Below are 14,462 nucleotides of genomic sequence, written 5' to 3' on the forward strand. Positions count from 1 at the left end.
ACAGGCAAATGCCATTAGCTTCTCCTTGGGAATCTCCCAGAAGCAGCAGACACAAGGTATGGAAGTTTCCACAAGAAGGCCCAAGCTCCAGCTGGAGAACAGGCTAAGTTAGCAGCTGAAGGCATAATGCATGCACACATTCCTCCTGCCACCATACACTCTAATCTTAGAAAAAGGCAGACTGTATCTCTTTCCATTCTTCTACAAACAAGAAACAATCCCAGAAGGGCTGTCTACAGGTAAGATCACAGAGGTTGAATTTCTTTTAACATTAGCTGATCATCCAGGCTGCCAACTTGTGGGAGACATGGACAGCCATCAGCAGAGACCAATTCTATCAAGGTTATGGTTTCTAAGCCAGGGAGAGAAATTGTTCCCAAGAAGTACCTGTCCTTCTCCATTGATTATACAGGATCACAGATGACAAGTTCAAAGAACATAGCACAGATAGAGATACATTAGAAAGGCTGACCCCAACTTAAATCATTTGGTCCTCTTTTTTTTCTTTCTCACTTGTCAGTCTTACTACCCTGCATACAGGCATTCCTGGATGGTATACTCTTCAACTTAAGAAGCCAGGGAGATTAAAGCTGTGACTGAAAGCTGAGCAGGAAAAATCAGAATTGGGAATAAATTGTTCAAAAATCATTGGTGAGTACAGTTAATTTATTTGTAAAGTTAATTTCCCACTCCTTGCAGGCATTATTCATCTGTCACTCTATGGGGTGGTGGTGGTAGTGAGGCAGGTGGGTTCCAGCATCTGGGAGTATTCTTCATGCATTGCCCTGGTCTACTTCCTCTGCAAGAATGAAAGAAGATGGGAGGGGAGATAAGTTAGAGAGATATGTCAGTTCCCCCTCTCAGGACGAACGACAGAGAGAGCAAGATGTGGATATGGAAGCCAGGTTGTGTGAGAAGCACAGAACAGGAGAGTGAGTTGCTGTTTCACCAGGGTTGACAGTTATCCACAGCACTCAATACTCATGTCACCTTCAGGGCTATGTGAGGTTGAGAGAGAGCTGAAATTCATTCTGACCCACTGGGAGAGATAAACAGAGTAGGATTTGTCACAACTGAGATGTACACAGGAGCACAGTGCAAACAGGCAAGGATGTTCCGTGCAACAGTGAGACATACTCTATTTCTTTCTCTGCCAAGAGTGGAAGGAACCTATGGCACTCTACTGCCCTACTATTCAGAGCAGAGAAGGAAACTTTGCGATTGAGATTTGCCTTTTAAGTCAGTGCAGACTACCTTTGTACACCTAGACCAGGGGATGAACTTCTTAAGTAGCAGTTTCCCATTACCCTTTTCAAGGAAGATAAAAACTCTGCCTTTTAACAGAAATGAGGAGGAGTAGCCTAAAATCTAAAGCCTCCCCACCAGTCTCAGACTGAATGACCAGACCACACCAATACATCCTTTGGAAATGCTTTACTATCCGCTCAAGGTCCATCAGGACTTATGTGCATTTTTCCATGAACTGAGGCTATAGGTCCAAAATCAACAGAACACATCTGTACCTATGGACACAGCCCAGGTTAGCAAGCAGTATGGAGTAAAAGTGTGGGAGTTCAGGCTCTTTTCCAAGATACCAGGTAAGAACATGAAAAGAGATAAATTTCACCATTTACCACCAGCAAGTGACAAAGCTTTTGCCTTCCCCAAGTCCAGATCATTTTTTCGCTTCCCTCAGATGGCACAGTCAGGCCCTGTGAAAAACCACTTCCCAGGAACTCTGCTTTACAGAAGCCTCCATATTCCAAACACGTGAAACTGAGCAACTGGGGGGAAGCAAGACCTGTCATTCTTCATATTGGAAGACTCCACATAAGATGAGAGAAATATCCTTGGTCAGGGCCTTTTACAGAAGCTCCCACATTATCTGAGCTCCGAAGCTAAACACATGCCGCCTTGTGTTGCAGAGAACCCTCCCCCCAAAGACCACAGTATTTCTGTCCTGCCAGCTCAGTCTCCAAACCAAGACTGAGGAGTGGCTGCCTAGGGTAACGAGGCACACCTGCCTCCTGAGAGACAACCCTTCTGCTTGGGCAGGAGGTAGCTGAGCAGGAAGCAGCTGTTGCTCCCAGTAGTGGCTACCAAAGGCAAACTTGGCCATCTCTTGGGAAACAACAACAGTGTAACTCACATGCTCTCAATTTCTATGCAATATCTGTGCCTGTAAGACGGGTAAATGTAATCCAAATTCAAGCATGAAGAGAAAAGCATTGCCTGGAAGACTAAAAAATACAATTAAGAAGATGTAAAGAACTGTGAAGCGAAGGGGTCTCGGTACCCTACCTGTGGCGCAGGGAGCACTGTACTCCTGTGTGGCAAATTCATCTGGAAAGCAAGGGAAAGGAGAGAGTGAACTGCCGTGACCCCTGGCACTGCTGACAGAGGGACATGTGCCAGAGATGCTTTTCCCAGGCTCGTCAGCAGGCTGCTGACACCATCCCCAGCTTCCCTCCACAGATCTCAACTGGGGTGGGAGGAGCCCAAATCACAGCCCCGTCTGGGGGCAGTGGCAGCAAGGCAGAGCCACCCCGCACAAGCAGTTCCAGCAGGTCTCTACCCTGGTGTGCCCAAGGGCTGCTCAGGCACCTTCTCCCAGCACACTAGGGTGGGGTGGGGACAAAGAACTCTGTTGCTGCCAGCCTGGCGCAGCAGCCAGGACAGCAGAGACACAAGGAGCAGCAGGTCTGCCTGCAAACACAGGCACAGCTGCGCTCTGGGGCCAGACCTGAGCACAGGACCTTCAGCACCCACAGCTCTACCCTGGGCCCCTCTGCACTCAGAGAGCTCAAGGTGATGGCCCAGGCCAGCAGCAGCTGTGGGTCTGCACAGCTCCCGTGCCACTCCACGTATCCCACTGCCCACCCTTGCTCCCATGGGCGCTACCAATCCCCACTCACCTGTCTCGTAGTAGTCATAGACCTTCACCTGGGCTGGCTTCAGGCCCTGCACGGGGATGTCCCGCTCCACCGTGAAGGAGAAGCTGAGGGTCTCACTGCTCAGCTGGGAAAGGGAAGCGGTAGAGGGTCAGGGGGGGCTCCACATTGTCCCAGGCTCCTCTTTGTCTCCACACTGCCCCAGGCCCTCTCACTCTCCCCTGCCACCTGTGCCTTGGCCCTGATGGCACACAGGGGCTGTGGGCCTGGCTGAAGGGCAAGGGGAAACCTTTCCCCATAATGGGGAGAAATCACAGGGCCTGATCTGTGGAGGGAAAGCCTGCTGAGGGCTGGGACAGAGTTTGTCTCCTATGAGACATACAAGGTTGGTGACAAAGAGGTTTATGATCTGTGTTTATAAGCCTGGAGATGGTTAGCAATTCTCTCCATCACTGTTGATGCTATTGCTGGTGTGCTGCAGAGCTCACTCTGTGCCCCATGGCAGCCCTGAGTTAGTCCTCACCTGCTCTATGTACAGCAAGACATGATTTGAGTTCACCTCCGTCCGCTGGATCAGGTGAAACCAGGTGTTTGAGAGCTGGAAAGAGGAGACAGAAAAGGTTGCTAATCTGATGGAGGTTAGACAATCCTTCTAAGTTTCCTCACACCAGTAGAATCCCACCAATTGGGTGCTGAGAAGTAAAGCACAGGGTACTTCCCAAGGGACTTCTGAAACACTCTCATATGAAGCCCCACACACTAAGTGTTCCCCCAGTTCCCATCATCTCAAGCTCTTGTACTTCCTTGACACAAAAATGGAATGAGGGACCAGCATTGTCATGGCTCTCGTCTATCTCCAAAGGCTTTTGAGCTCCTGAAATTAAACCTAATGGTCTCCTTCCAGCTCTCTTTCTCAGGGCCAAACTCCACATATATTTGAATAATTGCAAGCTACCACAAATGCTTGAGGAGTGGGAAAGCAATGCTGCAGATGGCATCCCTCATTCACCCCTACTTCACAGCTGAGGGTTGAAGGACCTGGAGGAAAAGTTGGACAGGTCCAAGAGGGACGAATATACCAGGAAAAGAACTAAAATCTCCTTTAAATAAGGAAATTGATGCCCTGGATTAAGGACAGGTATACTCCAAAAAATGCTTCACATATGATCCTACCTTCCTCACTGAGGACTTCAAGGGAATGAATCCCGACAGCATCTTCACATCAACAATCACCATGTTGGAGCTGTTGCGCTCTCCAGTGTAACTAAGGAATTGAGCAACAAAGATTCAGTGCACATCAAGTCAAAGCTGGGGACACTTCCAGCTTATCCGTAGCACTTGGCACCACACCAAGTCCTGGCAGTCCAGCACCTTCTTCTCCAGCTAGGCCAGGTTCTCCTAGTCATCTAGGCAGCCTCTCGCTAGCCCAGCTCTAGGCTGCCCACACAATTTCACCACTGCAGGGCCCAGCCCAGCTGCTTCTTGCCCACCGTCCCAGGAATTCATTGTACCTCCAGGGCTTCCGGACTGGCTCACCCTGGGGACAACCAGACCTCCTCCAGCCCCCATGGCTGGACAGGAAGGCTCAGACCAAAACATAGACTCACCTGACATTTATGCCAATGTCAAAGACCTTGTGAGCCTTGGAGTCCACACATGTCTCTGGGACAGTGTACACACGAAGCATGAAAGGTGCATCCTCCCGTGTGGGCTGCACGTTGTACCTCAGGCTTGTCTAGGGGACAGGCAGCAGCCATGTGTGAGCATGTGAGCATGTGTGCGTGATGCCCAATGTTGGAGAGAGGGGATGCTCTCCCCCACCCAGCCTCCCCACTTCTCCCATTCTCACAGCTCCTCCACACTGCAGGTCTTTCCCTCCTTCCCTCCCACTCGTTCTTTCCACATAACTCTGCTCTTCTCCTCTTCCCTTTACCCAGAGCCTTCCCTCCCACTTCTCCCCTCTCTCCTGTCCCTTCTTCTCCAGGTGGAGATGGACTCAATGACCTTTAGGGTCTTTTCCAGCCTAGATGATTTTATAATTCTGCCCTCTCCATGGCTCCAGCCTGGCAAGGGGCTCCCCTCCCAGGATGCCACCTATCTGTATTTCTCTCACCTGCAGGTAGACACATCCTTCACCAGACACCTCCACACTGTACTCCCCTGGCACCCGGGGAAGGGACATGCGCTGGAGTAGCAGCCGGTTGGTGGGATCCACTTGGAAGTCTTGCTGGAAGTTCCCTCCAGATTGCAGGGTCACTTTGGAAGCTGCCCCGCTCTTGGCATAAGTGAGAGCTCCATACAGGGACAAGGCTTGGAGAGCCACCACTGTGTCCTGAAAGAGACAGATCCCAGCACCCAGGGGGGTGCAGTCAGCCTTGCCATAGCCTGCCCTCCCACAGGTCTGCCCTTTCTGTTGGCACCCCCCCATCCATCCTTCACTTTCTCCAGTGTTAAGTAGAAAAGACAGAGGCAAAGATCAGCTTTTGCATGTTCCCATTCCATTCCTGTGTCCTCTGGATAGCAGTTGTAGGTTCCATGACCTCCTTGGTGTGGAGCTGTGCACAGCCTTCCCTTGCACTTTACAGGACAAAGCAGCAATTTTATATGCACAAACAAAGTGCAGCATGAGCCCTCTCCAACGGCACAAACACACATTCCTTGTGTCCCTATCATTCTGCCCCACCGTGTCAAGAAAATCAGGTCATTCATCAAAGTTTCAGTCATTCCCAAGGACACTACCTGACATACTTGCCTCTAGCATTTCAAGCACTTGGCATGGTGGGTACTGCATGGATATACTGCAGGTCTAATGTTCCCACCTTCCTGGCAAACCTTGCTGGGCTCCCACCTGGCTCTCTGACATGTCCCATCCTTAGACATTGATGTGCGAAGTCGCAGGAGGGAATGGGAAGCAGCTCACCTGGGTGGAGGAGAAGCCTCCATTGGGATTCTGCTGACCACTGATCCACTTTGCAATATGAGATGCAAATGACAGCTCCTCCTGGGAAGGTGCTGGCTGAGAGGTGAGGTAAGCAAGGAGCACATAGGCTGTCATCTCCACTTCAGCAGAGGGGGCTCGGTAGCGATAGTAGGGGAGATCAACTTCTGGCTCTTTCCCAGGTCGCTGCCAATGAACAGACCCATCTTCGCAGGAGGCAGGGAGCGTGGAGACAAGACAACAAGCAATTACTACTAGTTATTGCAGGGGACTTCTTGATCTGCTGCAACTCCAGGTGGGAGGATGCAGCCTCCAGGATGCACCTATCATGCAGGATGAAGGGGGAAGGGTTAGGGTTACACATTTTGTGGGTTTACAGCTACTATGAGAATGCTGAGCCTCATGCCTAGATAACACTTTGTTCTAGACTCCAGATTCACATAGATGCTTATGGGCTTAGGCACCTCAGGGAACCAGAGATCTAGGAAGGATACTGCTCTTTCCCTTTTTGAGTAGAGATGCCAGGGTTGGGCAGTGACAGAATCTGTGAGACAAAATGGCTCAAAGAATGTGACCAGGGCTTGACAGTCACTTGCAGGGGGGGATACTTCCCTCAATACCCTGCTACCCAACATTTGAGCAAATCCACTGTCTGGTCTGATTTAAGTAGAACGCTTCTGAATTGTTACATGAATTCCTAGAAGACTCTGAGCTAATGCTGTGGCCTCCACAGTGACCTGTATATTCATTTTCTCCCTCAGCACATCCAGTACTTCTCTGATTTACATGCCTTGTGCTGTGCAAGGTCAACTTTGTTCTATGTTGAGCCCATGCCCTGGAAGGAATGCCCATAAACATTATTAAGCCTTTGCTAAGTGATGCCTGGTGTGGCAAGAGGAGTGGACTAAGGAGAGATGCCAGCAGAGCTATTCTTTAGTTCATTACTGAGGGGATGGTACCTGGTGCTTCCCAGTGAACTCCCTCAAAGCAGAGATTTAGGACTTTGGACTGAGAGGGAGTTCTCAGAAAGGTAATCCCTTTGCACAAATCTTTCTTCTCCCTCCACCTTTTCGTACTCACAGAAGCCAGTTCCTACATTAACAATTACCCCACCAACAAAAGCCATTTTATCAAGGGAAGATGTAAGGCCAATAAAAGAGATGTCCCACCAGGAGTACTCACCCTCTTTCACAGCTTCCTTTTCAAGTGAGTCAAGCAATGTCTTCCGTTTATCTGTTTTCCCTGCCAGGGTAAATGCATATGCTAGCAGTGCCTTGGTGTACACATGGTTTTCTTTCTGATCTGCCGCCGTTTCCAGGCAGAACAGAGCATTCCGCACCACCGAGTCCTGGGAGGAGAGAGAGACTGAGCTGGAGCAGCCAGAGATCACACTGAGGCCCATCTTAGAACATCAGGAATCGGATGGTACCTATGGACCCTTGGCAACCCCACTGTCTGCTCTGACAAATATTGTACTACTGCGTATCCCTTCCCTTCCAGGCCCAATAATCCCTAGAACAAATGGGCAGCCAAAGGCTGTTCCTTATCTTGTATCAATGTTTCTCTAATATGTCTTGTTAATGGTTTTTCCCAGTTTGATTTAAAGACTGAGAAGCAGGGCTCTGATCCTTCTGTCTTGAGAAGAATTACTTCCTTTCTGTAGATGTCCTGAATACTTGCTTTCCTCCTTCAGCTATCGCCCTGAGACTCTTCTGTGCTTTCACCCTCTGCTCTGTCCTTTTCTTTTCATTGGTTAGCTCCCCTTTTTTAGGACCTTCTGAAAAAAAATTAATTTTGTTGGAAGCCGATAATGTAGATTCTAGTTTGGCAGGAAACTATCTCTGCATAAGAAAGAATATTATTTTTTGTATTTTCTGAAATGTTTTTTTGTGAGACATTAACATTAACAATGTATGTCTTTTCCAAGCCAGAATCTCAAGTATGGTTTGAGAGTGCAATTATAAAAAATGTAACTCCTTTACACAGTGTTAAGTAACGGACTAACAGATGATGTGACTCCATGACCTTGCAGCCAGATGCATGACTATTTCTCATTTGTGATGGAAAACTGCTATAAAATTGAAACAATAATACTGCAGAGACAGCATGTCATGATCAGAATCCCAACAGCACATTTACAGCTTAATCTAGAAGTAAACCATGTATTTTTTCAGTGGCTTTGTCCTTTGCCTTCACTGGGTGTCTACTGGAAGATGAAATCTTTTGTGATCATTTTTGGAGATGTAATTCAACTGTGTTTGAGAAAACAAAGAATAAAACCAAAATCAGTTGTGTCTATGCCTCACCTAAGGTTTCATATGCTTACTACTATTTGTAAGGTAAGTGTTGGGGAGGAGTTCAGCCTAATGACAGGATGTGGCATTAGACACACATGGTCAGAACAGTGCTAATAAGATTTTTATGAGGGTTTAATATAGCTTACTTATAGAAATATTCTGTATGATTGTCAATAGCCTTAATGACTTAAGGGCTGTGTTAAATTTAGGATTTCATGCAGCTTAACTTGAAATGCACCTATATCTCACTCAAATTCTGACAAATCCCTTCCTTCACATTCAATGGTGGTTTTAGGCTCAGACAGGGAGTTGAAAAACTTCTTTGTTATCCAATACAGTTTCTGCCTGAGAACTTGTCTTCTAAACACAACACATACCAAAGAAAGAATACTTTTCTGATGAAGTTAATGCCATCCATGTCATCTTACTGACAAAATAATTCCTTCTATTGGTTCTTGCTACATAGGAAAAAACTTGGAAAACAAAACAGTCCCTACCACATTTGAAGTACAGGAATTACAGCAGCCTGGCAACCACCCTGGTTCAGCAGGCCTTCTGCTGCAATTCATACCCCAATTTTACCTGCACCACAGCCTTGTCTCAAAGTGAGGGGATCAGAATCACCAAACCCTCATTGTTCTTAAATAGGCCTCGGGCTTTTCACAGAGTGACATTATGGTACTCTCTATAGCTATACTTTATTACCTATAGGTATACCTTTTTCTTCAAGCATTAAGGATGGGGATTTCCCATAAAAAAATCTAGAAGAGGCAGAGAAAATAAGAATGAACCCTGAGTGTGCGACTCTTTTTTACATGCCTATGCTGTTGTGTCTTCACAACAGAAGCGGTTCAGCAGGAATGTACCATTCCAAGAAACAAAAGGAGATTTTTGTAGGAGTAGAAAACTTTTTGGCTCACTTCAGAGAATTAAATCTTATTTAACTAATTTTTAATCCAATCTGTATGGAACCAATCAGTTATTGTCCACAAAAGAACTCAGAAGAATGTTAAGTAAAATGTTTGTACGGGAGAAAGGATTGGACAGGGAAGGAAAATGGAGGAAAAGTGTTAGTTTAGTCTAGGCTTAAACAGAAAGACTATTCAGGTGGGATTTCTTCTTTCAAAAGCTAAAGAGACCTGATAATCTGGTGGGAAGGAACACTAGTAAGTTAGGTTAGTACCATCTATGGCTCAGGTTGGGGTGCGGACACATACAGTTACAGGCAGAGGAATCTCCAGCAATGCAATAGTGATATAGGCTGTCAGTGTGACCTCGTCATTCACTCCACCCTGCAGGGAAACACAAAAGTAGTTGTTGATCCTACACAGCACCACTGGCTTCTCTCTATGCAACGTATTTACATCCTGCAGAGACAAATCCTTCCTAGTCTCCTGCTCATGGCAAGTCCTTCAGAAGATGCTGCTGACTTCTTCATGTTTCTGTGATAGCTCCTCACTCTTCTCCAACCCCCAAGTGACAAAATAGCTTCATTGATCCCAGATTGACTTATGGTCAAGTTGCAGCCTGACAAAAGCCATATGGAGCCAACCAGGCAGACACATTACCTTCATAGCATTGTTCAGGAGTGTCCCAGAACTGCGGAAACAGCCATTATCCTTCTGCTTTTGAGTAAGCCAGATCAAAGCATCCTGGATGTGCTTCTCATCTATGAAGATGTGAGGCCGGGCCTGGGCAAAAGACTTGAGGACAAAGGCTGTGAGCCTGAAAGTGACAGAGGGAACCAAGACATTCTGAGCAGGTCCTGTATCCATCAGAGGTCATAGGGCCCATACTGTCATAGGGCATTACTGTTCTGGAGGAAAGCAGTAGAGGCTACAAGACTTGATCACAGGGGGTTGGTTGGAAACTGAGATAGCTTAGCAACTCAGTGAGATAGGGACTAATGCTAAATGGAAGCTGTTATTCATAGCCCTGAGGACTGCAGGCAATGGCACTGGGTAATGGCACTGTGGGGATTCATCATCATCTTCTGCTAACAAGAACTAGCTATACCATCTTTCAGGCCACCCTCACTTGAGCTGAAGAAGGGTGTCAGAGGAGGTAAGTAGCTATCAGTGCAGCACTGCAAGCCTAAAAGGCACCTCCCTTAACATCCTTTCTTCCCCCATTATCTCACATGATTATTCTGTGATGTCATGATAATAACTTCATCTCCAACTCCATTTCAACCTCAACAATGGCCAAGCACAAGAGAACACTGAGGAAAGGGAAGGCACGAAAAGCAGTAATGAAAAGCCAGTGGTACTGAAGTCTTACCAGGTATTTCCAACTTGCCCATAATGTGGCCCAAAGGTACTATAAGAACCATCCCAGTGTTTGTACTTCAATTGCCTTTGATACCCTGAAATGGAGAGTGAAAAAATATTTCAGTTGCCACTGTACTTTTCAAGGAGCCATGCAAAGGAAATGTAGCAGATATGGGACAAAATGTCCCCCTTAACTAATGGCAGAAGTGTGAGCTATGTTGCTAAGTATCACAATGGAAGTTCAGGCAAACCCACAGCTCTGAGTATCTCCATTTTTGTGCTGTTCCACTCTCCTAAAACACCTGGAAACTGAGTATCTGTGGTCATTGCTGATCTCTGCCTTAGACTAGATGAGGAGAGGTAAATGAATCTCAGACTTGAGAGAAATGAGAGAATGGTTCCCAAAGGAGAACTGATAAAAAATGTGAGCCCTACACAGGATAGGGATGCAGAAAACAGGGTAATTTTCATTGGAGGAAGTGCAATATTCCTGAAAAAATAACTGAGTCAAACCAGCCCCTTTCTAGTAGCATATACCCATCATGTGTGTATGTGCAGGGGTTATGTCTATCAATATGCCCGAGATATGCTCAAATTCTGCCCTGGTCAAAGGTGAGCAATACTTTCTAAATCTCAATCCTAAGGAGGGTTCGAGATCTACATAAGCAGCTGCCATGATTAGTGGCTATAATCTGATTTATGTCTTTCATATAACCTTTTTCTTACAGAAAGAAATCTTGAGTTATTGCCAGTTCTGGACTTTTCCTGTGTTCCTGTTTGGATGCTGTTATCTCTCATGCTGTACCTTCACTTGAACATAGGATTCTTTCGTACAGGTACTGTATTATATACATCTCACCTACCAGTATCATGTTCCCTTCTAGAGACAGCCTCCAACAGATCATACATGCCAGTGGACAATAGTGTCTTTATCCAGTTGCCAAGGGAAGGGATGAACAGAAAAGCAAAAGCTGTGTCCCGTCTCACCGCTCACTAAGTATCCAATGGCCTTGGATTTGACTTCTTCACTCAGCTGCCCTGTCCTGTTCAGATAGTCCAGGACATAGATGTTGGGTGCAAAGAGGACCATGTTCTGCTCTCCACAGCCAAATGGCATCTGGAGGAGCTGGTGCAGGTTCTGCATGGCGGTGCCCATGATGTCACCTGGGGAATGAGACAATTTACAGTGTAAATCAGCCATTAGACTGAGCACAGCCTGAAGTCACCGTGTTTCAAAATAGCGCGTGACACTTAAAGGATGCTTCACTTACCTAGCACTGAGAAATACGCTCTGGCTGAGCCATCCACCACAGTTTCTGGAAGAACCAAGGAGACTGTCTCTGTCATTGACTTTTCTGGGATAAAAAACCAGATTAATTTGGTTACAATTCCAGATATATGTATATGCATGGGTAGCAGCTATCTCCTGAACAGGGTTTTCCTGCCTTCAAGAAATCCATTTATCTGTAATTTTGTTGATGATGCTTCCCATCCTGAAAATTTTGTGTTGGGCCTTCAATACCCTCACACACAGATTGTCATGGACATCTACATGGCACTATCAGCTGGCCTTGACTGACAAATACACTTTCCAACCTATTTTTCTGGCCTCTTCTGCTTCGGTGAGCTGACCCGGCTTACTGCAGAGTCTGGTTTGTGATTTTACACCTGTTGAATGAAAGGCATTAGAGATAACCTTATTAAATACCAAATATTCTCTCCCTGCAGGGACCTGGCCAGCCTCAGTTCCTAAGAGATAAGCTTCTGTCTCTGTAATTGTTGACACTATTACATCCTCAGGTCTCCTCCTCTAGGAGGAACTGATTTCACTAACAGTTGGACATACATCTAATTTGCTTAATTTTATCACTTTCCTACACCTTTCTTCTCATAGTGGAGCATTCACAAACCTTTTCTTCTCTCTTTGTCTTTAGTCTCTACCATAGCAAAGAAAGTCTTAGAAAGCAGATGGCTCTTACCAGGTGCACAGAGCACAGAGTTGTATGTAGTTTCCACTTCAGTCCCTTCCGGCTTGGGGAAAAGGGCAAGAAGAAAAAGCAAAAAATGAGAAACAACAGCAACAACAACAAAGAAAAGGAAGACATATCAAAAGGGAAACTAAAAGGGACTTTTTGGAAATGACTTAAAAGGTTTTCTCCTCCATGTGCTAAACTGAGGATAATTGAGGACTATAACATACCAGCTAATTACAAGTATGAAATGTAGTACATGTTCTTTCCTTTCTTATTATTGAGAGAGGCCCTGCAGATTCACAGGTTATGATGCAGATAGCATGCAAGGTGCTGTTACCAACAGTGCTAACAGAGCCACAGGACCCTCTTTTCCAAGGTGCTACCCACTATGGCCCAGTGTAGCTGCAGTGATGGCTGAATGCTGGGGACACTGGTAGGATATGTATGCAAGAGCTTTTACAGGTGGTAAAGCACTCCAATGCACCCATATGTGACATGTTGCAACAACAAAAATCTAAATATATGCCATAGACAATTGGTGATTCTATCCTGCTGTTTCAAAAACTCCTAGCCTATTTTTTGAAGTCAGTAAAGAATCCCTCTTTTCTGTTGAGATAGGTGAAAATATTTTGCAAAAAACTCAGGAATTAAATGTTTACTATAAACTATTTTTTGTCAGAATTTATTTTAGGGAGATCCCGGCATCATTTTTTAACCTCCAAATAGGAGAGTTCCCATTGCTTCATTACTATTTTCCAACTTTTGCCCATTGAAAATTTTTTCCAGCATGCAAACAATGGTGTTATTGTCTTTACCTTCTCACATAGTTAAAATTCATTGTCTCTCATCCTTCAATAGGAAAAGACAGAAAAGTATTAAAAGAGAAGGAGAAAAAAGAAAAAGCTTTTTGGATAAAGTATGACAGAACTAAATGCTTCTGTTTGCAAAGGTACCTTCATGTTTATTTCAGTATATCCTTGTGACATGCAACTAAATGAGAAATCCATTGTTTTGTTTGATTTTGAACATTTCAACAGGAAATTAAAACACACACTGTAATTATTTGAAAGATTTTCCTTTCCAGATGAGAAATTCCTGGGTGAAAAAACATCCTATTTCCCAAAGACCTCTCAGCAAGGCTTGGTTTCTGGATGGGCAAAAGGATGCCCCAGAGCCTTTGGCACAGTCCCTTCTCTCTCTAGGATACACTGCCTACTGCAGGGAATATTGTCATCCATATGTTCATGACAATGCAGCTTCACCCCAAGCATGTTTCACTGTATCCACCCCTACTAATTAATTGTTGAGCCTTGGATGCTAATCTCTGACTCCATCCAGTCAGAGCTTGCTGTAGATTAATTACCGCATAAAAAAAATAGGATAGGATGAGCAATCTCTCAGACACCCTGACAGAAGCATCTTTAATACTTGTTCAGTAATTTTCATTCGCCTGCCATCTGGGAGAAAAGACTTTACAGTGCTGATCTTCTAGTAACTTCAAAGAAAAAAATAAAGTGTTTTTTCCTGAAGGTATTTATGAAATCAGGAAATTTTCCTGAAATGTTAAACAGTTATTCATGTATTATATGTACAAACCTATCTGTAAATATTTAAAAAAAAAGTGACTAGCAGATAGGATTGTTGTTCCATCATTACATTCAGGTTAGCAAAACGTTTTCTGAGGTTACATGAGTCCTAGCTCTGCCTTACTGCAAACAGGAATGTCTGCAATGTAAGGAGTTATTATCATTATATAGATTTCACTACACAACAAGCTAGTACCCTTTGTTTGCTAATAGCATCACAGGGAGTCATGCTGTGGATTAATTTTATGACTGGCAATTTATCACGTGAAAAGCTGTGCTTTTATCATGGCAAAACACTGCTTAAGAAAAAAGTGTACAAAAGAATGAAAAGAATAAAAGGTTAGTTACACTGTTTTGAACATTCTTAAAAGTGTAATAAAACCAGTTTGAAACAGCGATGGCAGTTTTGTTTAGAAATATTTGTTGGTTGTGGTGACTGTTCCATATTTCAAAGTCCTAGCCACGTGCTGGAGGAGAAGCATAAGGTTTCTGACTAGTGTTCCATTT

The 14,462-nt window shown here is 45.1% G+C and overlaps 1 protein-coding gene across 3 annotated transcripts in view; it reads right to left on the reverse strand.

Moving 5' to 3' along the window:
* Nucleotides 1–648: 648 nt before the first annotated feature.
* LOC103755233 (alpha-2-macroglobulin) overlaps nt 649–14,462 on the reverse strand; it is a 36,343-nt gene continuing 22,529 nt past the window's right edge. For all 3 annotated transcript variants that reach the window (XM_018085578.2, XM_018085577.2, XM_018085576.2), the window contains exons 22-36: nt 12,376–12,427; nt 11,668–11,751; nt 11,384–11,560; nt 10,407–10,491; nt 9,695–9,851; nt 9,344–9,418; nt 7,012–7,177; nt 5,812–6,035; nt 5,005–5,223; nt 4,499–4,626; nt 4,065–4,155; nt 3,415–3,489; nt 2,916–3,018; nt 2,302–2,343; nt 649–799 (exon numbers count right to left, since the gene is read on the reverse strand). In XM_018085578.2, the coding sequence (XP_017941067.1) occupies nt 774–799; nt 2,302–2,343; nt 2,916–3,018; nt 3,415–3,489; nt 4,065–4,155; nt 4,499–4,626; nt 5,005–5,223; nt 5,812–6,035; nt 7,012–7,177; nt 9,344–9,418; nt 9,695–9,851; nt 10,407–10,491; nt 11,384–11,560; nt 11,668–11,751; nt 12,376–12,427 (1,704 nt within the window). In that variant the 3' untranslated portion in view covers nt 649–773. The remainder of the gene's footprint in view (nt 800–2,301; nt 2,344–2,915; nt 3,019–3,414; nt 3,490–4,064; nt 4,156–4,498; nt 4,627–5,004; nt 5,224–5,811; nt 6,036–7,011; nt 7,178–9,343; nt 9,419–9,694; nt 9,852–10,406; nt 10,492–11,383; nt 11,561–11,667; nt 11,752–12,375; nt 12,428–14,462) is intronic.

Source organism: Manacus vitellinus, unplaced genomic scaffold, assembly GCF_001715985.3.
Source record: "Manacus vitellinus isolate BGI_N305 unplaced genomic scaffold, ASM171598v3 scaffold_83_pilon, whole genome shotgun sequence".
NCBI classification, from domain to species: Eukaryota; Metazoa; Chordata; class Aves; order Passeriformes; family Pipridae; genus Manacus; species Manacus vitellinus.